The sequence below is a fragment of the Arthrobotrys flagrans genome (assembly GCF_004000055.1).
Source record: "Arthrobotrys flagrans strain CBS H-5679 chromosome Unknown unitig_8, whole genome shotgun sequence".
NCBI classification, from domain to species: Eukaryota; Fungi; Ascomycota; class Orbiliomycetes; order Orbiliales; family Orbiliaceae; genus Arthrobotrys; species Arthrobotrys flagrans.
In genome coordinates, this window is record NW_027137553.1 from 3381479 (window position 1) to 3408353 (window position 26875).

The 26875-nt window shown below is 47.5% G+C and overlaps 7 protein-coding genes across 7 annotated transcripts; 3 read left to right on the plus strand and 4 right to left on the minus strand.

Moving 5' to 3' along the window:
• Positions 1–104: 104 nt before the first annotated feature.
• Positions 105–884, minus strand: DFL_007460 (uncharacterized protein; the record flags this gene model as incomplete). Its single annotated transcript, XM_067637047.1, has 1 exon — positions 105–884. One exon carries the CDS (start codon positions 882–884, stop codon positions 105–107), a length of 780 nt encoding a protein of 259 aa, XP_067488602.1.
• Positions 885–5235: 4351 nt separating this feature from the next.
• Positions 5236–7482, minus strand: DFL_007461 (uncharacterized protein; the record flags this gene model as incomplete). Its single annotated transcript, XM_067637048.1, has 3 exons — positions 5236–6947; positions 7010–7099; positions 7353–7482. The coding sequence occupies 3 exons, from the start codon at positions 7480–7482 to the stop codon at positions 5236–5238; spliced, it is 1932 nt and encodes a 643-aa protein (XP_067488603.1).
• A 5848-nt stretch (positions 7483–13330) lies between these two features.
• On the minus strand, positions 13331–16495 carry DFL_007462 (uncharacterized protein; the record flags this gene model as incomplete). Its single annotated transcript, XM_067637049.1, has 5 exons — positions 13331–14312; positions 14368–15545; positions 15596–15708; positions 15764–16222; positions 16300–16495. 5 exons carry the CDS (start codon positions 16493–16495, stop codon positions 13331–13333), a joined length of 2928 nt encoding a protein of 975 aa, XP_067488604.1.
• A 1704-nt stretch (positions 16496–18199) lies between these two features.
• DFL_007463 (uncharacterized protein) lies at positions 18200–19876 on the plus strand (the record flags this gene model as incomplete). Its single annotated transcript, XM_067637050.1, has 4 exons — positions 18200–18296; positions 18364–19022; positions 19083–19201; positions 19264–19876. The coding sequence occupies 4 exons, from the start codon at positions 18200–18202 to the stop codon at positions 19874–19876; spliced, it is 1488 nt and encodes a 495-aa protein (XP_067488605.1).
• Positions 19877–21305: 1429 nt separating this feature from the next.
• DFL_007464 (uncharacterized protein) lies at positions 21306–22692 on the plus strand (the record flags this gene model as incomplete). Its single annotated transcript, XM_067637051.1, has 4 exons — positions 21306–21490; positions 21559–22274; positions 22368–22399; positions 22456–22692. The coding sequence occupies 4 exons, from the start codon at positions 21306–21308 to the stop codon at positions 22690–22692; spliced, it is 1170 nt and encodes a 389-aa protein (XP_067488606.1).
• Positions 22693–23179: 487 nt separating this feature from the next.
• On the plus strand, positions 23180–24273 carry DFL_007465 (uncharacterized protein; the record flags this gene model as incomplete). The annotated part of the gene is made up of 4 exons (XM_067637052.1): positions 23180–23212; positions 23282–23397; positions 23466–23617; positions 23690–24273. 4 exons carry the CDS (start codon positions 23180–23182, stop codon positions 24271–24273), a joined length of 885 nt encoding a protein of 294 aa, XP_067488607.1.
• Positions 24274–24847: 574 nt separating this feature from the next.
• On the minus strand, positions 24848–26000 carry DFL_007466 (uncharacterized protein; the record flags this gene model as incomplete). Its single annotated transcript, XM_067637053.1, has 3 exons — positions 24848–25160; positions 25239–25590; positions 25670–26000. 3 exons carry the CDS (start codon positions 25998–26000, stop codon positions 24848–24850), a joined length of 996 nt encoding a protein of 331 aa, XP_067488608.1.
• Positions 26001–26875: the final 875 nt, after the last annotated feature.

Genomic DNA, 26875 nt, shown 5'->3' on the forward strand with positions numbered 1-26875 from the left:
TCCTAATGAACTCCAACCTCCGGATAATACAAAGGAAATATCAATATGTACAGACGAAATAGTATACTACACCCTCGTCAGGCTAACCTTACAGCTAGTCCCGATCACTTGCCCTGCTTCTGGACCTTTTCTTCCACAGCCTTGATCTCGTCGATATCCTCTCGAATAGTTTCCTTCTCTCCCTCTCCCTCTCCCTCCTCTTCCTCTCGCTCTTCCTTATCCTCTTTCACAACCGCTGCTACAACGGCCAAGTCAAGCTCTACACTCGCTAAGAAAGGTATCGGGGTCCCCTTCCTCCCTTCGACCGGTTGAGTATGCCCCCTCTCATCGTGAGTATACGACAAAGCACATTCACTACACGGATCCTCCAAATCCGGTAGAACACCCACACTCTGTCCCCTCGATCGACTCAATTTACTCCGTCTCCTAACCTCCTCGTCAAGTTCTCTAACTTCCTTTTCAATATCGGCTTCCGACATACGCCCGCTCTTCCTCGTGCAAAACTTTCTTCGTGCGAAGTTGATAGGCTTTGGAGGTTCATAGTAGGTATCTTTGTTATCATCGTTGGCATGTGGCGGGGATGGTGTCTCTGTCCGATGTTTGAGCATCTCCAACCAACTCGATGCTGTTGGAGGACGGGTGGTTGATCCACGGAGGGTGAGATCAGTGTTCATCGATGAACTCGATGGGCTGGGGAGTTCGTCGATGGGTTCTTTAGCCTGACGTCTTCGTCTCAGGTATAGGAATAACCCGAGGGGGAGACAAAGTCCCAGAATTGCGACGGAGACGAAGAATGCGATCTCCGCAGGCATCCTCCAGCCGAAGATACCATTCGGTACGTGGGGTGCATTTATTGGGGTAGAGGTAGGCGTACCAGGCGCCATTGTGTATGTGAGATAACCAGATTTTGCTGGAACAGATTCTTTAAGGGAACCCGCACTTAAGAGAGCAGTCGGAGAAGGTGATATTGTGCTATGGTGTATACGAATGGACGATGAAGATAATACAGGTTTTATAGATGCATCCGAACCAAAGAAGTCCGGATCTATAGCTGTACCTTGCGGAGTAGCCGAGGTGCGATGAAGAACGGGTGCAAAATGAGGCACCGAAGAAATACTCTCAGGCATGCCGGGCAAAGGAGGCACCGAAAGGGAAGGTATAAATAAGTTCTTCAAGCTTGCCACGGGAAATAAAATGTCTAACAACGGAACCCGTACCCGTCAGTATCATCGATGGCATAATCCCAAACACCAACATCGAGGGGATAAAAATATAACACTTACGAGAAACAACAGCATACAACAAAGGTGATATATGTTGTTTTCGAAGCGACTGTGCCAATGAGATGCGTTAACACACGCGCCCGTTGGTGAATAAGTTGAAAAAGACGGGAAGGAGAAGAAGGAGAGTTGATAAGATATGCGAGCCGGCCGTCAACGTAGCCGTTCACACTCGGGAAGCTGCAGCCCAACCTCGACCGACGAGGATTATAACCGAACAGCAAACAACAAAAAAAGGTCTCTCCAGCTTGCTAACCGGTAAAGTGGGCAACCGCTGAGAGGGGAGAAGAAACGGCCCAAGGTGCCCGATGCGGAATTTTTCTGGTTGGAAAAGTGCACACAAGTCGGAATCCGAAATTTCGATGCCTGCTCTGTGGTTATATAACGTGTTTGACAGCCGTTGTTCTCACGGTTATCGGCTTCGAGCGAAACGGTGAGATGGTAAAATTCTTTAGATACCGTGCCGACAGAACTGCATTCTTTTCTATCAACCGTGCATATATCTCACTGAATTCCTTTTGATGGCCGGTAGTATAAAAAAATAAAATAAAAAAAAATAAAAGAAATCCAAGGAGGGTAATTGAGCGAGAAAAAAAAACCACTAAAGAATGACGAAAAGTTTAAAAGATTTGATTTCTGATCTAAACTTTCCAACAGAAATCACCACAAGAAAGACATCAAGACTAAAAGAAAGGACGGAAACACATGCACCAGCAGCGAAGCGAGTGTTTGTTTCCTTGTGGCTAGCAAAGGCGGACGGTTTGCTGGCAAGTTTGACGGTTAATCGGTGAGGGACTCGAGGAAAAGGTCCAAGAGAGTCAGGCTCTGGGGTTTTGTATCTCCATCCTGTCTCCTACGGTCTTGTTGGCACGCCGGCTGAGCTAGTTTCTTGACGAATCGAGGGTTACAGAATCTCTAGTTGCCAATTGAGAGATTTCGTCGATAAAATCTTTCTCATTGGATCCCCTTGCGTGGCCGCAAACAAACCAGACGCTGCCACCTCGTTAAAGAAACCGATGGAATGTTAGTTAGATATCATCAAGAGAGGTATCCGACAGGAGGTCAGAGGAGACCCTTTCATTCCCCAGCGCTGCTGACTCCAAAACTCCTTGCCGTCGTTGCCCTCCCCCCCTGCGGACGTCCTTGCGTGCGAATTAGACGAAAGCTCACCCTTTCTCGGGATAACATTGGACAACGCGGAGCACTCCTGTCTTATATATGCCCAAAAGCGGAGCCAAAGACTGCCGTCGACATCGAAACCACCTCCTAGCTTTGAATCTCGTCTATTCGAGATGTACGTAATGGGTTCAAGTAATGACAGATGGATGACACGATGTCTCGGGTGAATATAGACGATCCAATTTCCGCGGTTCACGGTTCAGAGGATCTCAAGAGTTTGCCTGGCTGTTCCGTCTGGCAGCTGTTGGCGTTGTTGCGTTGTCGCCATTGTTGATGTTACACAGCGCTAAGAGGCCTTCCTGGCAGCGGCCCAAAGAAAAACCGACCGAACCCGGCTGGCGAGGACTAGTCCGCACTCAGGCTGGTGCATATCATCCAAACCTTCAGACCGAAAGCTGCCGTCCGTGACAGTTCTAGCTTCCTTGTTTTACTTCAGACCTGGGTTTCATCTACGGCACTCTCCAGACTCGATCTTTGGGTAGCCGGGTAAAAGTATATACAGGTATCAAGTACTTTTCATATCTTAACACGCGTCGACTGATTCTGGCCTGCGTGTCCCGTCTAGTAATCACCGGTATCCGGATCCTCGCCTGATAGTTAATTGGTAAGCGGCACCGCATAACCAGGAATCAGCGTGGCAAAGAAATACAAAATCGACCATCACAATTTTGTTTCTTTTTTGTCAATTTCATCCCAATTATATGAACCGAATTTTGCCTAAACCCATTCGAAGGCGAAGACGAAGACTCATGCTTATAATAATATACCTATTATGCGTCGTCGGCCGTGTGTGGAAAGGCACAGAACGTGATCCATGGCGTCTACCGCGGTAGGACCTCGCCTTGCTCAGGAGGAACAAATGTTATACGGCATGTGCTATAAGAACATTTCTTCAGCTTCTAAAAAAAAAAAAAAAGGGCCTTTCCGGTTTAGCCTATATCACAGGCTTAAGGAACCCCGTTTTTTCGACACGATGTCCCAGATCCTTTGACTCCAGCCATTAATTCGAGAACGGAATCTCTAAAACCGAACTAATTGCAAGAAGCAACCGCACATTCACTCCACTTCTAATAGGTAGAAACTAAGATGGAAAATCTCCATGCAGAATCAAGAAAAGAAGAATAGGGATAGGGAGATAAGTATGTATAAAATATATGCATGATAATATTCCCGCGAAGGAACCGGTGGCGATTGTGAAGGAAACCCCACACCGGATTTTTTTTCTGTAATTACATAACGATAATATACTGAAGAGAAGAAAGCCAACAGCAAAGTAGAGAGAGAGAGGAAAGTAGCAACGAGAAACAAGAAACCAGTCAAACGAGAAGCCGGTAAAACAGCATGCACACACGGGGTATCTCTAGCTCTCCTCCTCTTCCTCCTCCTCCCCTTAAGAATTTTGATGGAAAGAAAATAAAATAAAGAAAAGTCGGCAATCAATAATGAATAAATAACCTCGGGTGTCAAGGTAATAAGGTTTATAGGCCACGGAAGAGATGAAAGGTCGAAAGTTAGGGGGGAAAAAGTATTTTTTAGAATGCTCCAGAATAACTAGAAGCCTGTGACGAGGAAATGAATACGCACAAAATAGAAATACCAGAGGATTTGAGGGAAACATTACCATTGGAAGCGCAAAAGTGTAAGGCCAGTGGGGAAAAAAGTAAAAAAGTAATATCTTGGCAATGAAACCGGCCGACCCGAAGACAATAGGTCTCGAGCCAGCGTAAAGGTGAGAATGGTAAAAAGGAAAGGAGTAGTGATGGGAAGAACCCAAAGCTTATAAGCTTTATCGGTAAACCGTGGGAAAAAAAAAACGACAAAAACGAGATAAACCTGCACGAAGCCCGACTTGCAAAACTGATAGATAATAATGATTCCCGTCGCACTGTGCATACCCTCGATGATTGCAAAACGTAAAAATTAAAGTAAACCGAAAGGGGAAAAATCAGAAAGTCCAGATCGATAGTTCAGTAAACATTGCATTACAATAACGGCATGAACGGCAAGAAAAGCAAAGCATATGAGTTATACCTTCGAATGAACCTGCCCGGAAAATAGGTGGAAGATGTAAAGAAAAAAAAAAAAAAAAAAGGAACCATCCGTACTCCGTAATATGTCTGGTGAGGTAAAGGGAAGAGAGAAAAGAATTTGAGAGAAAACCAGGGAATATGGGACGCTACGATGTTTTGATATAATATTTTTCTCGAAGCGTATTCGGTAACTAAGGCACTCGGCCTGCGTTACTCTATGACGACGATAGTAGAGGCGAAAGGGCGATCCAGACAAAGGAAAGATAGGGAAACTGTGTTAAGTAGCCTGAAAATATCAAGTTACTTTATAGTAGTAAGATAAGGGGTACAATAAGAGTGTTAATCAGGATATGACCAGCATTGTCTTGGGTACGTGTATTTTAGATATTAGATGCGATCAAATTCCATCCGAAATCCTTCCCATATTTCTCTAGAGCTCTCATTCAGGATAATAAAGAAAAATAATCAACACCCAGGAGGTTGACGGATGGTGTCGTTTCGGAGTATTGGAAGCTGTAAACTAAAAAGAGATCGTAAATGTTCAAAGCTGATAAAAAGGTCTCGAAAATCCAATCAAGTAGAGAATCGTCGGTCCAGGCGGCTAATTCTTCAGGAGCCTTTCTTTCGCGAGTCTTTATTTCTTCTTGGTTGGGAGGAAATTCTTTCAAAGGATCCTCGAGGGAAGCGAGGTAATTTTGAAAATTTGCCCAAGACTCATCAGTCTAGGGGGTTTCCGGAAATTCTGTCTAAGTGTTGCCTGGATAACTCCACTGGGTTGGATGGGGTTGTTGCATTTGGGATTTCCATTGTTGTTGTTGCTGTTGCTGTTGCTGCTGCTGCTGCTGAGGTTGCATGAAATGTTGACCGTACATAGCTGGCTGGTAATGCTGCTGTTGAGCTTGTGGGTGCATCTGGTAACCTTGAGGAATCTGGGCAAGATGTGGTTGAGTGTGATGGGGTTGGGCATGCCCGGTTGGAGGGGACATGTGGGCCTGGTTATGATGGGTTTGCGGTTGCCAGATCCCTTGTTGGTGCATATAGGCGGTCGGCGTTTGGTGAAGTTGCTCAGCTTTGATATTTTGCATTCTGACGGGAGTCTGAGTGACAGGAAGTTGGTGGCCCTGAGTTTGCTGATGATGCAGAGTCGATATTTGCTGTGGGCTCATCATCGGGGCCTGTGTCATCTGAGGATGAGCTGGCATAGGAGCATGCTGACCATGAAGAGAGGTAGGAGGAGTTGGAATCTGCTGCTGGGTACTCTGCCTTGCCTGGCCTTGACTCTGAGTTGGCATCGGTGGAGGAGACTTGGACTTCCAGTAGCTCTCGTTGTACATCTGCTGTCTCATAACGCGCTGGGCTCCAAAGTCCCTGTTCCAACTGGCAGCCTGATGACCCTGTTCGATCAGCTGCGAGTGAGGGGTTGAGGAAGTCCTGTCGATGTATGGTGGACCAGTGATTTCCTGTCGAGGCCTGGGAACGTTCGGAAACGCATCCTTGATGCGACTGTCGTCTGGAGTGAGATGGATCATGGGCAGGGGAGCGAGACTGATGGGAGCCGGACCTCCCAAACCCGGTTGAACCATTTGAGGCTGTGGTTGTGTATCGATGGTAACAGGATCGTTGGTGTAGAGTGGTTCGGGGTGTTGAGCAGCAGCAGCAGCAGCTTCACTCGCCTGTTGTGCTCTCTGCTTTGCAGCACCTGGACGTTTCTCACCAGCAGGATCCTCTTCGGTAAAGCCCTGTTTACGGGCCTTACTTTCCCAGTAGTCGTCTCTGACCCTTCGACCGTTCACGATAACCCTACTACCAAATTGCCGGAACATACTCTTTGCGGTCACAATTGCAATCTGCCTGGAGCGATAAGAGTATGGCAGCAGCTCCTTCTGAATCAAATCATCCTTCTCACTTTGAGTAGCAATGATTTTATAGAGAGATCGGTTCTTGTTGAACAAGAGGTATGAATCACGATAACCTAATACCCTGGCGCACTCGGTTGCAAGCATGAAGAGTTTCTCACCACGTCCTGGTACTAGGAATGTCCGGCATTTGTATTCTCGTCCATTCTTGAGATGCCCAGTCGGCATGACTTTCTTCTCGCCATCGTCGTCGGTTTCGCGAGGAATGTATTCGTCACCTTCCTTTGTTAATTGGTCAGTGGTATGATCACGAACGGTAGGCAAAGCTTTAATGACAGGCTTTGCCGGTGTCGGTTTCGCTGTGGGAGCAACAGGAGTCGGCGTTGCTGGAACGACAGCTGGCACCTGGGCCGGGGTCTGAGGTTGTGATACAGCTACTTGCTGCTGCTGTGGAACTGTCGGAGGGATGGTCAAGGGAGGGGCCTGAGGCTGTAGGGGGGTGCTCAAGACCTGCTGGGGAGATGTTTGAGCAGAGTTGGTTCCCTTTGCCTTTGGCGGACGGCCGCGTTTCCGCTTCTGAATTTCGCTGCCATCTGCGGGGTCTCGGGAAGTCAGCATCGCTGCGATGTGATGTGATGAAGGGAATTGCGATTAGGATACATACCTCGTCCTGCAGTCTCGTTCAAAGAAGGATCTTTGTATAAATCCGGAGATCTACTCCGCTTGATTCCACGCGGACTAGTGTTCGACAGAACTGGATACAACAACTATCGTCAGTTTATCGTGTCATGATCATGATGCTGATGCAAATAATATTTTCTCGACACGATCGGTGATTCCACTCAAGGCCTGAAGCAGTCAAGCAAGCGAAGAATCTCTTGCGACGCCTCCGTGGAAAGCACGTGTTTTTAGTGAAGCGAGATACATATATAGGAATATGTATATGCATATGCATATGCTTACAATCATCTCCGTCATTTATCTAGGGGATTAGGTCAAAAACGTACCTGCAGGATTCAGTGTCGCCGGGTTTATAGTGCCGGAACCATCAAGCGATACCGTATTCACCATCAACGGCGATGGCTGTGGTGTAAACAGATGCTGCTGCTGATACGTCGACGGCTGTGGCGGATTCATACTGGCTGCCTCGGTCTGTCAAAAGTCGGTTGGTCGCGAGCGATATGTGATCGCTGCCCGAGGTTGGTGAAGCGCGACAAGGTAGGATGGATCAGGATCGAAAATAAATCCCAACTTAGCCAGTCAGTGGTGACGGTTGTGACCAAAAGAAGAATAAGGGTGGACCCGATTTGCTGAGGCCGTCTGTAGCCTTCCGGTCCCGTCTGACGTCCCCTACTGCAACCACGTCCACAGGGAAGCGGTTTGGATGCAGCTACCCTTCTTCTATGAAACGTTATCGCGATAGCGAGATCAAAAGAGTGGAAAGGACTAATTATCAATTCCACAGAAAAAAAAGGTTTTAGAATTTATTTTTTTTTCTGGGCAAAGTAGTCAAGCAGGCAGGTCGCAGGACCGATCAAGCAGGAACACATACAACGGGTAGGCCTGTCTAGAAAAAGTTAAGACGCGTTAGGGAGATGCGGTTGGAAACGAAACGTGCCTGTGTGATAGAGCGGAGGGTTATGGGTGTGGTGGTGTATGGGATGGGATGGCTGGAAAGGATTGTGGAGGGGGACACAGTTTCTGTAACGCACTTGAGCGACTGGCAAGCAGCAACCAAGCCAGCCAGTTTCTGATTGAACAAGAAGGGACAGGATAGGACAGAAACCCCAGAAAGAGGGGACGGACAAACAGGCAAGAGGGGATGGATGGATGGCGGGCTGCGGACGGTGGTTGGTTGGCAGTTAAAAGTATGTAATGTAAGCTGATGATGGAAAGGGAATAAAAAGAAGAAAAGTAAAATGAATGATTGACCGACTGATTGAATGGCTGAATGAATGATGAGAAGAAAACAAAGAAAAAGCCGCCGGATTCGATTTTCAATTCCGCCAGTACAGTCAAGTCAAGTCACCGTCAGGATCTTGTTTTCGAGAAAGGGAAAAAGAAAAGGGCGCAGGCCGGACGGACTTCTTCGTCTAGAATAACGACTACGAATGAACGACGACAGCAGCTTCTTCTCGGGCAGAAAATGAGAGACACGAACGGCCTCCCAAAGAAAACGTCGCTGCACAAAGTCACGGCTTGGAACGAACTCGTCTGTTCTGTACGTATGGCGCACCTAGTTCGAATTTGGTTCTGGGAACCTTTGCACACCACTTCTCCGCCGGCTTCCCTGTATCTTATCCAGCCAGCCGGGGCCGCCTGATGCACCAGGTATGTACAGTTCCGTACACAGCAGCAAGCAAGCCTGCAGCGTGCAGGCCAGAGGTGCAGCAATTATAACTGCCCAACCGAGAATTCGAGGTGAGATAGCGAAACGCACACACCACTGCAAAAAAGGAGGCTGATGGCTGGAACACAAAATAAGGAAAGAGGGGTGCGGAACGAGAATGAGGGTGTGTTCTTCCCCCAGAAAGAAATATCCAGCGAAAGAGGGGGTGACGGCTTATTGGGCTGGATGTGCAGGGAAAAGGCAGAAATGATGGGGGAACGAGTAATTAAAACTGACAAGAAATGAAAAGAGGGAGAGCTGTTAACGCTGTCAACTCTTCTTCCTCCTCGCTCTTGTCTGTTTATGCTTTTTCTTGGGAGGGGCTAGAGGAACCATGAGGAGGGGTGTGCAGGCTAGGGCAGAGACAAGGTCAAGGAGGGGTGTGACCATCTTGCATCAGTACGTACCTCTAATCAATTTATCTCTATCAATCTATCGACCTCCCAAGGAAACCTATCGTCGATCGATATTGAATATTTGGATACTAAAAAAAAAAAAATCAGAAAAATAAAAAAAAAACTCGGTCGCCGCTGTGTGTTTGTGGCCCGGTTCGGATCGAGATTTGATGTGTCAAGCACGCAAGCCAAATCGTTCTTCGTCCTACTGGCGTAGCTCTTAACCCGAATGGCGAGACTTCAAGGGAAGGGAGGAAGGAATCTAGGAAACAGGATTATATCTTTTATCTAGGACCGCTTTTCCTTCCTTTCTTTTCTTGCGATACTTCGGTCTTTGTTACTATGGCCATATCGATAAAAAAGAATGGAGAAAAAAAAATGGAGATCATCTAGCTCGATCCCGATATGACAGACGGACGGATGGATTTTGAATCCTAGTTCCCCCTAGCTTGAACTGCGCTGTTGGTACCGTTTCTTCGTGACCTGACTAAGTTCTACCACGATATAACCATGCTGACAGCCATCCCAAGATAGAAAAAACCACGAGATCGATCTTTGATAATAATAACAATGATGTCTTGTCCGCTCGCCGTAGATGGGGATGGGAGAGGGAGAAAACCTTAGGACGAACCTTCTTATTATTTTCTTTTTCTTCGCACTCGGGCTGTGGGAACGGTTTTTTTTTTTTTTTTTTTTTTTTTCTACTTCGTGGAATAGGGAAAACTCTGTCTGTATGTCAGAGTGAGAAAATTAGTTTAAGAACGCGGAGGGTTGGGAAAGATGTCTTTTCAGCAGGATAATAGTGAATGATCAGGTAAGCAGCTCGATTAATATTATAAACCCAAAATGATGACTTCCATCAATCGAAAATATCACAGGCCAAGTGCGGGCAGGCAAGAAGGGTAAGAAGCAAAAACGTCAGAAAGGTAAAAAAGGTTTGAGACTTCGGAGAAAAAAGAAAGAAAGAAAAAGGGCCTGGTAGCAGAGCGGCGTCGAAGGAGAGAACTGCATTTGACATTTTTCCTGCATGTGCCTATAAAAGTACTCGACGAGGCAACTTTGATGTATCGGTACGTACCTCGAGATCAATTTGCGGTTACAGTGTCGAAATACGTAAGTCCAGGCCGCATATGGTCAAGAAGCAAAGCATCCGTGACCCGTGCGCATCTGCAACAGGTGGTCCAACAGCCCGTCCAATCCAGAGATACGAGTAGGTGGATTATAGCGACAGAATTCTCCTTTTTGATACTGCACAATACCCGCGACAACGACCTCTTCTGCTGCAAGCAGATGTTGCTGCCCTATTCCGTTGATATATTAGGTCGCTTGTTTCGAGTGTGCTCTCTCGCATGAATTAGATTGGACGCTTTATATTGAGAATCCGTGGTTCCAACTGGCTAACCATGGAAAGCCACTGAAACGTCAATGCGCGAGGAACGACGAAAACAGCGCTTGTAATTATATGATCTTCAGTTCCTCCTTGTCGTATCACTGTATCGATTCGGCAGGTGCGGATATTGCTTCAACCGTGGCATTTATTTAGTCATTGAATTAAACCAGTTGTGAAAATAGTGACTAGTATCGGCCGCTTGTCAGATGCAAGATGCAGAGAAAGTATCGAGTTATGCATGCAGCGTTCGCTCGTAAAAACTTTAAGACCTGTCAAGCTTTATAATATAGCCTATACTGAATGTCGAAGTTGAAGATGGAGTCTAAAGGGAAGCTCTAGAAATGATGCTTGTCGATAGCATTAATATACCAGCCAATTTCCCCCATCGCTGAAACACTCACGACGTCGTCCAATGAAGGCATCTACCGCTGCCCCAGATCCTCGGGTCGACCTGGTTCATCGGCAGGACCTTTGAACTCAAAAGTATGTACTCCGGATTGTCTGCCTGACCAAAAGGGACATGGCGGGAGGAGCTGCCGATCAGAAGAAAGGATTCCATCTGGAAGTTTTCAGGGAGTATCGATAGCTAAGTAGCTCGCTGACAAACTCTCTCGCACGACATATCGATATCGTTCGCCACGTCTACACAAGTATACATCCTCGATCACCATCCGGCGGCCTTATCAGCACTTCTATCATTATGTAAGGCTCTAGCAATCCGGGTTTGACGAGTATGAATGTCCACTGAATACCAAACAGCCACTAACCAGCCCAACATTTGCGGCGCATGGCATCTCGATAAAACGATGATGATATCGCTCGTACCACGCAGCAACAACCGAGGGGCGCCGAATTAAAGCCTTTAGCGAGAAACCTCTCAGATGGTGGTTCAAAAAGACGTTGTTAACGTTGGCTGGATGGCGCCTAAGACTCGGGTCTGCAGCCCACCACTCACAGCGAAGCCTCACATTTAAAGCTGAAAGGCCCATGAACGAGTGCTCCATAACATCATTAAAGGGTTCATCCGGGGGGTGAATATATCCGTTCACTCCTGAGATCAGCAAAGCTCGCACGATACAGAAATTTTTAGTTATGCATGATGAGCTTATCGATACACCAATATTTCACAAGTTCAACCGCATGTATCAGATCTCACGAACGGCTTTACCGTCTCCCCGCGACAGTTCAAGGCTAGGCTGATGGACTTTTTTCAAGCATCCGACTGCCTACAAACCTCCCTATACGGAAGTCTCGATCTATTCCGACATTGAAACTTTTTCTCCGTCAACCGCTCTAATCCAGCAAATCAGATCTATCAAATCAATAGATTCTCAAATCCCACCGATGGGAGAATCATCTTGGTAGCATTTTTCCTTTTCTAACCCTTGAAGAAAAGCAACGTGCCTGAGGAAAAGGAACCCAGGTCTTGCCGAAAAAAACAAAAAAAACCCTGCTCTGCTCACTTCCTGAGAGTTCCCGTCCCAATGTAAGGCATATCTCGATTCCCTCTCAGCCAATCACATCGCCAATATGGCGTAAGCGCTCGCAATATAAGCTCGAAAAATGAGCAACTCCACATTCCGTTGGGCAAGGATGCTCGTAGAGAGGTCTTGATTTGCAGCTCTTTTCGATATCTTGTCTCTTGTTTTGAGCAAAAGGCCTCGCTGAAAAGCGAGTTTATATCGTTAGTCTCAAGTCATCCTGTCTCTCATCTGTACGCAGTATGCAACTACGTACCGTCGACAAGGAGGTCTTTGGAGCTGCGCCGCCGTAGCATTTAGCTGGGTTCACAATTCGTATCTTGTGATCCCTCATTTTCCCTCCGAAACGAACACTCCCGGATGTACATGTACCATCTACCAAATCTAACCTAAAGAAATGTCCCGAGATAGATGACACTCCACACCCTGGTCATTACCCTTTGGCTGTTCTCCACTCTTTTTTATAATTCCTTTTGCCGCTGAACGCCCCTTCCTTGATTTTTCCTCGTCAGCTGATGTGTATTCGGATGCATGCAAGAAGGATGGGGCATCCCGAGAACAGGATAAGTTGGATGCAATGAACATGCTTCCCCAAGCTAACGGAATAGAGACATCCTAGCCTATCAGCCTATCAAATGCTCTCGTTCTCTCCTACAAACAGAATTTGCACTTGAGGAAAAAGTAACTTCTTTTCCTCTTTTTGGGTCGTGCATATGTGCGAGTTTTGTTTTTTTCCATTTTGCTTGACTTTGCAGCGCAGCTCGTAAACCCATGCCCCACGAAAGCAAGCCTGAGTTCGTTCAAAGAAGAACCGGACCCACATTCCATCTATCCAAGCCCACATTTCTCCCTCGTGTTTTTCTGGATCACTTCGGCTAGCTCGTGCTTAAAAGGCTTCGGTTGGTGATTTAAGCGCAAGAAAATTGAAGCCATGCGAACGAATCGTATGCAACGAAACTGGGCTGTTGCGTGCGCAACCTTTTAATCTCGGTCTCAGTTTGGTCTGCCGAAATTATGCCAATTGCCACGCCCTCTTAACGACAGGCTGATATTGATATAAGAGAACGGACCATGTAATATCAGCTAATGGCGGTTTCTCCTTCGTTTCGTTCCTTTTGTGGAATCCAAGGCGGGGATCTTCTTTCTATTATGAATATATGAAATTGGAATATCTTACATTTGAGCAAAATTTTTTGGTCTCACGATATTGAAAAGGCTCTGCATGAAACATTCGTATAGCGTCCCGTCCATGATAATCACTACCTCCATACTATCTCTCAAACATTTAAGACTTCAAAGTGTTAGAAAGGCGAATTTCGCCATTCTAACCTCAAGCCAGTGTCAACTCGGTCTTTCTCCTCCCGGTGGCTTGCTCCTTAACCACGTTTACCATAACCTTAACCTTATCAAACAGGACCACTTTCCTTCCGTCCTCCAATTCGAGAATATACTCGTCCGCATCATACGTCTTTGCCGTTTCAACCTTAATCGTCCCCTCAATCCCGAACTTCGGAACAAAAACTACAAACCCGTTCGAAAATATTTTCGCCACAAATCCCTCTTGTTCCGTGCTCTTGTCCTTCAGCGCTTGCCCAACGTAGTACTCGATCGATGCTCTCCCAGCAAACTGGGCGTTCCGATGTCTAATATTAATGTTCTTCACCACCGCATCCATCTTGTTCTTGTTGTACAGACTTTCATCCAAGGCCTCGTACTCGATTGCGGCCGCCAACTGCCGATGGGCTGCTAAGTCGGCGTACCGTCGGATCGGCGAGGTAAAGTGCGTGTATATATCAGTAGCGAGACCGTAATGTCGGAATTCGGGGTAAGCTTGGGTCCCCGAGCTGAAGTACTCAGCAGGAAGCATGCATCGGGTAGCGATAATTCGGACCAGCGTGTTAAAGTGGTCTTCTTGCGGATCAACGCACCCGTCGAGTGAATCGGCGAGCGCCTTCGATGAGTCAACTCGCAAATCGAGACCCTTCCTAGCTCGAAGCTGGCTCCGAAGGTCATCAAAGTTTGTAGCTGGGGGAGCGCCGTGCCTTCGGAGCATGGCTGTCTGTGGGAAGGCCTCATAGATTTTTCTCGCAACACTGATGTTCGCGCACAACATGAACTCTTCGACCAGTGAGTTCGTCTCTAGCAGTTCCTTTACTTCGATGCTAGCGGGGTCCGATGTTTCCGATTCCATGTGAACCTTTACTTCAGGACTTGCTAGGTTGAGAGCACCGGCGTCCATTCTTGCTTGCTTCAGCTTCTTTGAGAGCATTAATAGTATGCGCATACCCTCCGTCAAAGGATCTGTCTGTGACCTGTTCCCGTTCATCAGCATGTTTTCTGTGGTAGTTTGTATTATGTTCAACATACTTGTCATCAATCCGCATCTGCGCAGCCTTATACGCAAATGCCTCTCTCGATTTGATCACCGACTTTGTGAACGTTGTGTTCACGATCTTTGCGTCCGGAGTCATCTCCCAAATCACCGAGAACGCGTATCTTTCCACATAAGGCTTCAGCGAACAGAGGTCGGTTCCGAGAAGGGGCGGCAACATGTCAATACGCTTATCGACTAGATATACCGTAGTACCCCGCGAGGCTGCCTCGTCATCCATAGCATTATTCGGCTTCACAAAATGCGATACGTCTGCAATATGCACACCAGCTTCGTAGTTTCCGTTTGGCAACAACCGCGCGTGAAGAGCATCGTCAATATCCTGGCATCCAGGAGGATCGATACTGCAAACCAGCAGATCCCGTAAATCGACTCGCTTTTCCCAGCCGGGGGTTCCCTTCTCAGGGACGATCCAGCCGTGGCCCTCTGATGGCAAGCAATCAAGGACCGCTTTCGGGAATGGTCGATACTGGACGTCGTACTCCAATAACAGAGCCTCAGTCTCAGCTTCCTTCGATTCGAGCTCTCCGAGGGCCCGGACGAAATGGCCCACGGGGAATCTGGATGTCCGATCCCAAGTATCGATATTCACCACAATCCGCTGTCCCAGTAGCTGAGTAGCCTGGCGCGTGAAAACGCGGATTCTTGGAATCTTTTTGTCCAACGGGCGGAAGAAAACGACTTGCTGCCCGCCTGACTTCGCTCTATTGACGGAATTAGGATCGATATGCCCAACATATGATCTCCAGTTACGCTTCAGAACACCAACAACCTTGGCTGTTGGTTGGACTTTCTGACTTTCATTTTGGGACCGTTGGATACGTTTGGCCTCGTCGATCAGAGCACGTCTTTCCTTCTCCGTAACAATCGCTTCGACTTCGTCTACGTCTGCATTCTCGTTCTTTGTCAAAGTATCCTGGTCTACCAACTTGTCGGACTGCCTTTTCCACTGATCTTGTGGTAGCAATTCAACAACCACTTGGTCACCGTCTATGGCGCGGTTCATGTTCTCCAATCCTACGATCAAAAGATGCTTATCAAATGACGGTACACCGACAGTACCCTCGAGGCTGTTGTAGGTGGACGTGTGGAAGGTACCCTGGTGTAGTGTACCATTTCTCACACCAGTGTTCATCTTGGGGACAGAGAAGTACTGGGAGTCGTTAGTATGATGTATCATAGACTTAGAAACAATGAACATACCTCAGCATAGACATCGGCGCCTCTGTTCGCCTTTTTCTCGATGTCTTGAAGCGAGGAGCTTATCATGTCAAGCAGTTCGTCCGCATTCTTCAGGCCCTTAACATAATCATTGACTAAACAAGTGTTAGTTTCAATAAAAAGTATCTTAAGATGCGATGGTACACCCACGATTTGCCGCATCAAGTCCCTCACTCTTTGCTTTCGCAAGATTTGCCTTGTCATTCGAGAGCATAACGATAGCAGGTGCTTTCGCGCCGGAGCCCGCACTTGCTTGTTCGATATGTTTCTGGTACCATTTGCACGCAACTCTGATCGCTCTATCGTTACGATCATTAATCGATTCCTCTTGCCCACGCTTAACGTGGGTTTCCTGCCGGAATTCATTGTGGAAGACATAAAATCGTTTCTCATCCGCCTTTGCGAGTGACACAAGTCGGTTATAGAGCGGCAAGCTTTGGTTCTTGACCTCATCAAGGACAGTCTGTAGTACAATAACGTCGTAGAAAGCACTCTTATGCTCAATCGCGTCCATACACTGGAGGAAGATGTTGGTATCTGGCATTAGGTAGTGGCCATATTTGAACTGGGTCGTGCCTGCCGGCTTCTCGGACAGGACGAATGGACGAGCTAGATAGCATTCACCGAGTAAGCACTAATCTCACATAACCTGAACGTAATTGTTGTAGATATAGATATCACCATACATCTGTTATTGGAGTCTACTGGCGCATTTGCCAGGCAGGCCCGGCATAATCGCGACGAGCAGGGAATGTCAGTCCGCAAGTATATCTCGCGGACAATCTTTGTCACTTTTCCACTCTTGGCAGAACGGATGTAGACCTTTGATGCGATGCTATCATGGCCGGCGGGGTCTACCAGCATACGCTTTATGCTCGTCATGGCTGTGGTGGAATGGAAATGAAGCGGCTCTGCTATGGTTGTTCGTCAAGGTTTGTTTGAGCGAGCTAGGAAATTTGCGTTCGGCTGGCGACGGCAGGTCTTGGCGAGAGGTCGCAACGGCAGACTCTTGACTAATCCAGAACTCCAAAACCCGGCCCAGCTGCAAGTGGAACTGAGGTTCTCCAACATGTCCAACCGACATCAAATAGGATTCCAAGCACCGCTTCCTCAGAACAGAAGTTGTATCGTCTGTGGTTCTACCGAGGCACACATCTGCTGCTGCTGCATGATCGGAAATTTCTTTGCGACGGTCTCCTTGGTTCCGAGCTTGGCCTGGTGCAGAACTCAAATTGAGTCGCTTCTCAAACAGTTCCGAACAAGAAGGTGACCTGCCCACAAGACCCTTTAAAAAGCCAGACATTTCTGCTGTCCATCGAAAAGGGCTCCTGCGCCTATGTGGTATGGATGCCGTTATCTCATTGGCTCTGTGGAAAATTTCAATCTCGAACTCTTTGGAGCTCTTCACAGTGTCACTAGGTTAACGGTTTTCGCTTTATTTCTTCTTCAGAGAACGTTGCCCAAACTGTTATTAACTGACGCAGCCAAGCCGTAGGGCCGTTCCAAGACCTCATGGCGCGGCCTAAGAAGCTCTCTGGATACAGAAGTCTCCGTGCTGGCGCAATGCACCATCCACTTAGCTCCACTGTCCCCTTAACCGGGTTTCTGGCGAGGTTCTCGGGTCTTCGGCTTGGACCTGGAACGACTTCAGTTCAATGCAATTGGCGCTCATGCATTGAGATTACCTGCTTATGTTCCTGCCTTTTTTCCTCTTGCAGATCGAGGACATGTTGCATCGAGCAATTGCGACTCAAAACGGACATCGTCGCTGCCTGACCTCATTGCATATGATATCATGGACACTCTCTTCGAGTAAGCGCACGCGTCAAGCGATTCTTGAGACAGTGATTTTTCATCTTGGTCAAGCCACCGAAAGCTTGTCGCCTACCTTCTCTGTTGCAGCCTCAATATCTCGAACAGCGCTAAACAACGGACTAGCCTAACTAAGGGCACTTGTCTTTAGTTGTTAACGATCACCGGCGCAAAGGGTCCTGGTCTGATCATGAACACCAGATATCAGCAATCAACCCCCTTGACTGATTCCGAATACTAGCTGCCTTTGGTGTTCACCTCCTAGCCTGTTCGGGTCAGCTTTCTTTCGTGGGAATGTCTAGAATCATCTTTCCCCGCGAAATCCGCCCGAACTTCCTATCCCCCATGCCTAGGTAATCTTACATAAATGACTATTCCTATGTAGTGCAACTATCGATCAAACAAAGAGGGTGGGGGAGACAAGGTAAGAGGATTTCACAAGGCAAATCCGTAGTCAGAAGAGAAAAAACTTAAGTTCACGGTCTGTCCCGATGGTTTTCCTAGAACCGAACGGGGTGTCCGCGCATGAACCCAGATCTTTCGCACACATGCTGCCTTTTCGAGAGCAACTAAAGTAGATCGCTAGCTCAAGATCATAAAAAGGCTTTGGGGTTCCCCGTAGGACTACTTCCTCTTCTGCCGTTGTTACCTCTTCCTCTATCTACTCTCTCCACCTCAAACTTTTCTGGAGAGTTGATTTGAGGTGTCTGATCGTCTGTTTAATAATCGTGATAAGTTTCTCTATCATTATCTTTTGTTCAACAGTTCCCCAATATGTCGGAAGCAGCGTTAGCTACGAGGTCGAAATGGGAGGTTCTGATGCCCGTTATCGTCTGCGGCTCGGGTCTATTTTCGGACGGTTATCTCAATGGTTAGTAAATAGTATCACTTGACGGTAAAATCCACATTAATCATTCTAACATGTCTTTGGCTTGTAGGTGTCATCGGTACCGTTAATACACTTTTGGGCCGCCTCTATGGCGAGGAATATAAGAACAGCCCTGCGCAATCAAACGTTTCCTCGATCGCCTTTGCCGGTACGATTATCGGTATGCTGGCCTTTGGCTGGATCAGTGACAACTGCAGCAGAAAGGTTGGCATGGTTGCCTCGACGGTTATTTTGATTGTCTTCGCCGCGCTTTGCGCCGGTGCATATGGTGCCAACGGCTCCGTAGGTGGGCTTCTAGCCGCCCTTACCGCATACAGATTTTTGCTTGGTATTGGTATTGGAGGAGAATATCCAGCCGGCTCCGTTGCCTGTTCCGAGGCTACCGGTGAGATTAAGAGTGGACAGCGTAACAGGTGGTTTATTATCTTCACCAACGTTATGATTGATTTCGGATTCGTCATTGCGGCCTTCGCGCCATTGTGCGTTCTATGGATCTTTGGAATGGATCGTTTGAATGTCGTCTGGCGTGTGTCTCTCGGCCTCGGTGTCATCCCACCACTTTCGATTATGTACCTTCGTACGAAGCTCGAGGAACCAGAGCAGTTCAGGAAGGAGACCATGAAAGATACCAAGACACCATGGTTATTGGTGTTCAAGTATTACTGGTGGAGACTTACCATTCTCAGTCTTATCTGGTTCATCTACGATGTAAGTATCCGGAAACATATCACGGATATCATAAAACGCATGGCTAACAAAAAAATATAGTTCTCTGCCTACTCTTTCGGTATCTACGGTTCTTCTATTCTTTCTATCGTCATCGGAGAACAGGAAGCTCTCTACAAGCCATTCGGATGGAACGTCGTTCTCAATCTTTTCTATATTCCGTATGTGTTCTCTCAAACTACCAATATTAGTTAATTTCGTTCCTGTACTAATATCGAAATAGTGGCGCTGTTGCGGGCTCTTTCATTAGTGACTGGCTCGGTGCTCGAGAAACTCTCACCCTCGGCCTTACCCTCCAAGGTTTCGTCGGCCTTATCATGGCTGGATGCTACGGAAAACTCGCCACACCGGACCACGTCGCCGCTTTCGTTGTTGTCTACGGTGTCTTCTTGACCCTCGGTGAAATGGGTGCCGGTGACAACATCGGCCTCCTCGCCTCCAAGTCTAGCGCCACCGCCATCCGCGGTCAATTCTACGGTATTGCCGCCGCCATCGGAAAGCTTGGTGCTTTCGTTGGAACGTATATCTTCCCCATCATCATCAAGAGTGCTGGTGGCAGCGAGACCGTTAAGGGAAATCAAGCTCCTTTCTGGGTCAGCAGTGCGCTGTGTCTACTTAGTGCCGCCATGGCGTGGTTCTGCCTGCCCCATATTGGACAGGATACCATCACCGAAGAAGATGTTGCTTTCCGAGAGTATCTTACCGCGAACGGATACGATACCTCGCAGATGGGTGTTAAGGAGCTCAGAGGCGAGAAGCTCAATGATGCCAACAGTGCTGAGGGCGTCAAGGTCACCCTCAAGGAGGAAGACAAGTTTGAGACTGTCCCAATGTAAGGTGAAGTGTGGATGGTGTTTTATATAAATTCATTAATCTTGATTCGAAGAAGCATTTGATGACATGACTGAAGATCTTTTTTACTAGCATGGGATGGCGTAGTCAAAATTTCTGTATATATTAGCCTTTGATATGATTTAATACCTTTAGCTGATAGTTTACAATATCAATGTTTAATTATGACATACAAATAATTTAAAATCGATCACGGTAACATGTAACCTGTGACTCTATCAAGTACTTTTTCGTCTAGAGACATGACAGAGGGTATTTAACTCGAATATTCAAATCTTTATCATAGCTACGGATGGGCCCAAGTCCTCTGGAATTAATATATATATATCGTGTTGAAAGTACTAAATACAACAAACCTCTTGCAAATGCCAGACATCGAACCCTGTCGACTCTCGCATTGGCTAATTTTCTCGGTCGGGATTTCTTGTCTGAGAGGAGTGTACGTAATCTAGATTATTATTATTGTACATGCATGCTCCAAGCGAGTCAAGGTGTCGAGCTTCTCATTCACCTTGATCCCGATTAACTCTAGTATCAACCGCGGAGCCCGAACGTGAAGGTTTGATTTCTTGACGGGATAGATCCTAGCATGCGCATGCGCACGTCTTTGCCTTGTACCGGGTCAATGGCCATGAATGGCCACTATGGTATCATATATTCTTTATAACCCGTCGGGCCAAATACAATCGTACACACTCAAATTCTCGACAGCGTGGTCGAGTGGTGTCAGCCTCAACGCTCACATAGCTCACCTATAGCGGGGACCTATGGTTTTATAGTTGACGAGTCCGAGTGTAGAATATCCATTGGCTGTACCTGTCGGTTAAACAAACCACATTTCAAGCGCAATTTAGCCTCCAAGTCTTTTTATCCTCCAAAGAAAAGAAAAGATCCTTGCGAGGATTAACGATACCGACCCGAATTTGACTGCGCCCTGAAGAGAAAAACTTCCTTTTGTATTCCCTCGTCTAATCTTGTAAGATTCCAACATGCTACTCCCTGCACCGACGTTTCACGAAATGCCGATAGTGCAGATACGAATCGATGGCTGCAGGTTCTATAATATCGGTTCAAGTTGACATGGGTTTCTGGTAGGAATATGCCGTTTGTTGTCATGTTCTTGAGCTTCGAATCAATCAACATCATGCATCACTGGGTTTTTATATTGCACTTGCATCGCACCTTGATGCTGGTTTTGATTCGAACAAGGGCATCTGGAAAATTGGTAAAATTTTAATACATTCTAGTTGATTGAGGACGGAGCGCAATGGCTGGACGGATCCTAATTTTCTTTCCGAGAGAAGGCTTCAGGATAATATATATACCCTCATTGTCCACTGCGATTTCAAGCTTCCTTCGTCAGCTATTAGTCTAGAGTAGCTGGCTTGGTGTGTATATATCTGCGTATTCAAGATGCAGCTCCAACTTTTGACGCTCCTCGTCTCCGGGCTATCGCTAGCCGAAGCCTTTAAACCGGCCTCGACTCTGGGGACCGACATATTAGCTGCGAAAGGGTTGGTGAACCTCGCTGGTTACTCGATTTTGCATCCGTCCAAGTCGGGTTGTAACTTGAGCAAGGTGAAACTTCGGAAGGAATGGTAAGTTCTAAATATGGTATGGGAAATTACGTAGCAAACTTTTCTAATTTTTATATACAAACTCGCAGGAGCACCCTCTCTTCCCGCGAAAAGAAAGAATACGTCCGCGCGGTCCTTTGCCTCCAATCGAAACCCGCCAGGAGCACGCCTCTCGCCCCGGGCGCCAGATCCCGCTTCGATGACTTCGTCGCAACCCATATCAATCAAACTTTCTCCATCCATGCCACCGGTAACTTCCTCACATGGCATAGATACTACACCTGGGTTTACGAGAAGGCATTACGTGAGGAATGCGGCTACCGAGGCTATCAGCCTTACATAAACTGGGGTAAATACGCCGAAGACCTTGAGCATGCACCTCTCTTCGACGGGAGTGACACCAGCATTAGCGGGAATGGAGATTATATCCCCCAACCCAGCGGCCCCGTATTCCCGGATCCCCAAAACCCCGTGATTGTGTTACCGCCGGGTAAGGGCAGCGGATGCGTTACTACCGGTCCGTTCAAGAACATGACGGTCAACCTTGGACCTGGTTTCTTTGGCGCGCAGTATTCCGATGTGGCGCCTAACCCTCAGCTTGATGGATTGGGGTACAACCCCAGATGTTTAAGGAGAGATTTGGGGTTCACGGCGGCGAAGATGGGATCTACGGATTTGAATTCGACGAATTTGATAACGAAGTATACGACAATCAAGACGTTTCAAGATTTTATGCAGGGAACCTTTTTGACCGGGGGGAGGGACATCGGTGTGCACACCGCTGGGCACTTTTGGGTCGGTGGAGGTAAGATATCTTAATTTCATCCGAACTTATAAAATAGTCATAATGATAATATTGGTGGGATTCCGGATGCTAATTTGATATCAAAAACAATAGATCCGGGTGGAGACTTTGCTGCCAGCCCAGGGGTAAGGACATATTACAGCCTTTTCTGTCGGCCTCTTCGCTAACTGAATCAAAACAGGACCCGTATTTCTACCTCCACCACGCACAAATTGACCGAACTTGGTGGATTTGGCAGAACCAAGACCCCAAAGTTCGATACAAGGCGGTTGGAGGCACGATAACTATTCTTGATACACCACCGAGTCGGAATGCGACTATTGATGATCCATTGGATCTTGGAGTCTTGGCTCCTTCCATCACTATTGGGGATGCATTAAGCACGATCGATGGGCCCTTCTGCTACATCTATGTCTAATAGCTACCAGTAGAAGTAGTGACTTTGGTCGGTGGGCTGGCGTCAATCTGCTACGATATATGATTAATGATGAGAAGTTTGAGATATTGTAATGGTAGCCTTGTACTTGAAATACAAAAGAATCGGCCTATCTTTAGGCTCGTATACCAAGAGTGCTTCATAATAGGATCTTTACCGTCAAGTAGGTGAAAACTAGAGTTAAGCATCTGTATGGGATCGAGAATCGAGAGTTGAGAGCTGTTGCACTTTCCGCGTTGTCGCACCGCCACAATATCCCTTTCCGTGGCTGAAGCTCTTCGCCAAACGTGTCGTCAAGCTCGGTCTCAGGCAACTGTATCCTCCAAAAAGGCGCCTCTCCAAACCACGCACCCCCACAGCTCAGCATATACACATCCCCAAAAAACTCGCGACCACACGCCATCAAAAACTATCTCCCTAACCACTACCCTCGCCGTACCCGTCCTCCTTTCTCACATATACCTACGCAATGGCGCAATCCGGTGGCCACGAGGACATGATCGTACGGGTTTTCCCTTCAAGCCGTGAAGCTTCCCAAGTACGAGCTAATTTGTATTACGTTTGTATATAGCACGATGCCGTCCTAAACTTCTACGGCAACCGTTTGGCTACCTGCTCCTCCGATAAAACCATCAAGATCTTTGAAGTGGAAGGAAACAACCACACATTGGTCAGCACGCTGAAAGGGTTCGCGCGCCACCGAAGCTTACAGAGAAGAGCTATGACTAACGTTATTATGGGGAAATGGTATAAAGACACGATGGCCCGGTATGGTGTGTCGCATGGGCGCATCCAAAGTACGGCAATATTCTCGCATCAGCTTCATACGACGCCAAGGTCATAATCTGGCTGGAGAATAACGGTCAATGGGGGAAGTTTATCGAGCATACAAATCACACCGCGAGCGGTATATACTCCCACTCCGCCACCTAAACTCTCACCCGAGACTTACAGACCCTAACGATGAATGGGAACATAGTAAACATGGTCTCATGGGCCCCACACACCCTCGGCGAAGTCCTAGCTTGCGCATCCACAGACGGCAAAGTCTCAGTACTGGAATTCAAAGATGGAAACTGGGATACCCGCATCTTTAACGCTCATGCTACGGGCTGCAATGCCGTTTCGTGGGCACCGGATGTTTCACCGGGATCTATCGTTCAGTCTTCCGCCGCTCTGACGACTGGAGTTAGGAAATTTGTTACTGGAGGCTCGGATAATTTGGTTAAGATTTGGGTTTATAGCCCGGAACAGGACAACTACGTTGTGGAGACAGTATTGGAGGGCCATCACGACTGGGTTAGGGACGTAGCATGGGCACCATCGATATTGTCCAGGACATACATTGCATCCGCATCGCAGGATAAATCGGTAATCATCTGGACATCTGACGCCGGCGGACCGTTCCAGAAGAAGGTTCTCGAGATGGAGGCAGTTGTTTGGAGAGTCAGTTGGAGTTTGAGCGGGAACGTGCTGGCGGTCAGCGGTGGTGACAATAAGGTCACGCTATGGAAGGAGAATCTCCAGGGAGAATGGGAGAAGGTCACGACGGTTACGGAGTAAATTTTTGGTAGACTTTCTTCAGAGGTGCATTTTTCTTTGGTGTATTTTATAGCTGCTAGCCAATGATACGCTTTTGGTAATTTAATGGGCGGACGTTATGCAGAATCATGGATATTAACGAACCCATAGCTAAGGAATGCATTTCGAATCCCACGAAAGCAAGTTAACCATTAAAAATTGGTGATCAGGAGAGCGGTATAAAGTGCCCCATGGTAAAAAGGATCCGAAACAACAGCAAAAACCCCCATTCGCTTTCCTAGAAAAAAAAGAAACCCAACGTGATGCGCTAATAGCAGGCAGGAAACAGAATGTCGGAAGGGGAACAGGCTTTAGGAACAGTTTGTGCCAAAATGCGTGAAAGAACGCCATGACGCTAGAGGTATAGCATGGGAATGAAACAGTTGCAATGGAAGGTGACGTGCTACCGATTAACAATGACCACAGCGCCAATTCGCTGTCTAGAATTAGTACCGAACCCGATTTATGTGGTTAAAAATTGTAATAGTGCGAACAAGAAAGAAAGGTTGGTAGAGAGTAACCCGGTTAAAATGATCATGACTTCCGTGGAGGGTATTTAGACTGATATGGAATTTGAAATCAATGTTGGAGTCTGGCTTTCCGCGGATGCCTTCGAGTCCGAGCTCCGAGCCCGTCGAGATGGTCCCGGGCCTTGATTTTCTTCGGAGCGCTGTGATGTCCCTACCTCTGGCTGGGCGTATTGGGTATTTGGTGGTGCTGGGAAAGGAACTAGAAGTGGCTTGTCCATGGGACCGGGAGGCGATGGAGATGACTCAGGATCGATGATCGGTCGAACGAAGGCCTGAATAATACGGTTTGCTAGCCATGGTGGTTGGCCAGGATCCATCAACTTCTTCTTCAAGTCGAAACTACACACAAATCACAACAGAAGTTAGCAAATACGGACTCCATCAACCTCAAACTGACAACCCATGCATGTCACTTACGGTCTACCGTCCATAACTACATACGCCCTGTGGTCCTCGGGAGCAATTTCAAGCTCCGTGAGGAGACGTTTTGCGGCTTTCTTCAGCTTTTCGTCACTCCAGACTTGGATCTGGGCGTCTATGGAGGCGTTACCGTACTGAACTCGGAACTTGACAATATAGGACACGGCCGAGAGCTCGCTGGCAGCTCGCCCCCCAGACATATTTGATTTCCCTGATTCACTTGATTCCCAGCTGTCGATGGAATTTCTCGGTGGGGATGCCGCGCCGACGTTGGTAGGGTTGGAAACTATGCGACGGGGAACTCTGTAAGAGTTCCCATACTTGTCCCAGGCACCACCATCGAAGGCACCTATTGAATTTTGAACACATTTTAATTATGAGGTCAGAGGATCTTCCAGGACACCGTACTATCAGACAAAATTACTAACCTGTGGGAAGGGTGATCTCGGCGACACGCAGCATTTCTCTCGCATTGGCCAGTTGTTGGTCGCTGTCGTCGGTCATCAACATTTCGCAAACCCTTTTGATGACACTCCAAATCTCAGGTCTTCCTGTGACTCGAGTGAACCAAAAGTCATCCCGTTCTCGTTGAAGGGATGTGATCGAAGGTGGCGGCCCATCGGCTTCTACATCATGGGTCCAAATTGGTCGCTTCAGCGGCTTGTTGAGTCTCTCGCCAGGAGGTATGCGTCGGCGACGACGATTGTTTCTATTCCTCCCCGAGCCTTGGTCTCGATTGGTTGATAGACAGCCGCCCATTTTAATGCATTTGAAGTCGAAGTACTAATACGTGATTCTGAAGAGAATAAGGATGGTGAGAGCGATGATGATGCTCTGGGAGTATGAGAGAGGTTGGTAGGTTGGGAGGTTCCGGTCTCGTGGAGGTCCTCTCTATATTATTGCTGATAATATAGCTGTTACGAGCGCTGCTCCCGTTCATGCCAAGCTGAGAAGACTCGACAACGGACTTGAAGTGCGCCAACATGAATCCAATCCAATGCTAGCTTGTGCGACAACCAAGCTTGCGGGCCTGGCGTGATATGTTCTACGACCTCCGGCCTCCTCGCAATGCGATGTCTTGCTGGTTAAGTATATTCACATATGCTGTTGCTGCAAGGGGATTGAATTAACAAAATAGAGGATGAAAAGGAAATTGAAGATAACAGGCAGAGATGAAGATACAAGGGGGGGAAATCAATCCCTTTCATGCTATCTAAAGAAAAGGTCCGTGGGCAAAGAGGAATTGGCCAAGAGTCATGCCCAGACTCCAGACCGACAGGGGGCCCTTCACTGTGAGGTATCATGATTTTATCGAAAGCAGGATTTCGCCGATGTTGGCACAAGGTCGAATCCATCGATGCGAGGGACTGCAGTCGGGTCAGCTGGTTACATGGAGAGACCGTGGCGCAGAGGAATGGGTCCAACGTCAAAAGGATGTCGCCTCGGCTTGCATCCATGTCGGTGCCCACTCGCATGGCCGGGGACTTTATCGATAGCCGAACCAAGCGAGCGATGGAGCTGGCCTGTGACGGCTGCGTCCGGCTGGGCACTCGAGTCTCCAATGGGCTTAATGCATAAAAAGAAACCTTGACATTCTTCTTGCATATTTACTTTTAATTTTGTGCGTATTGGGC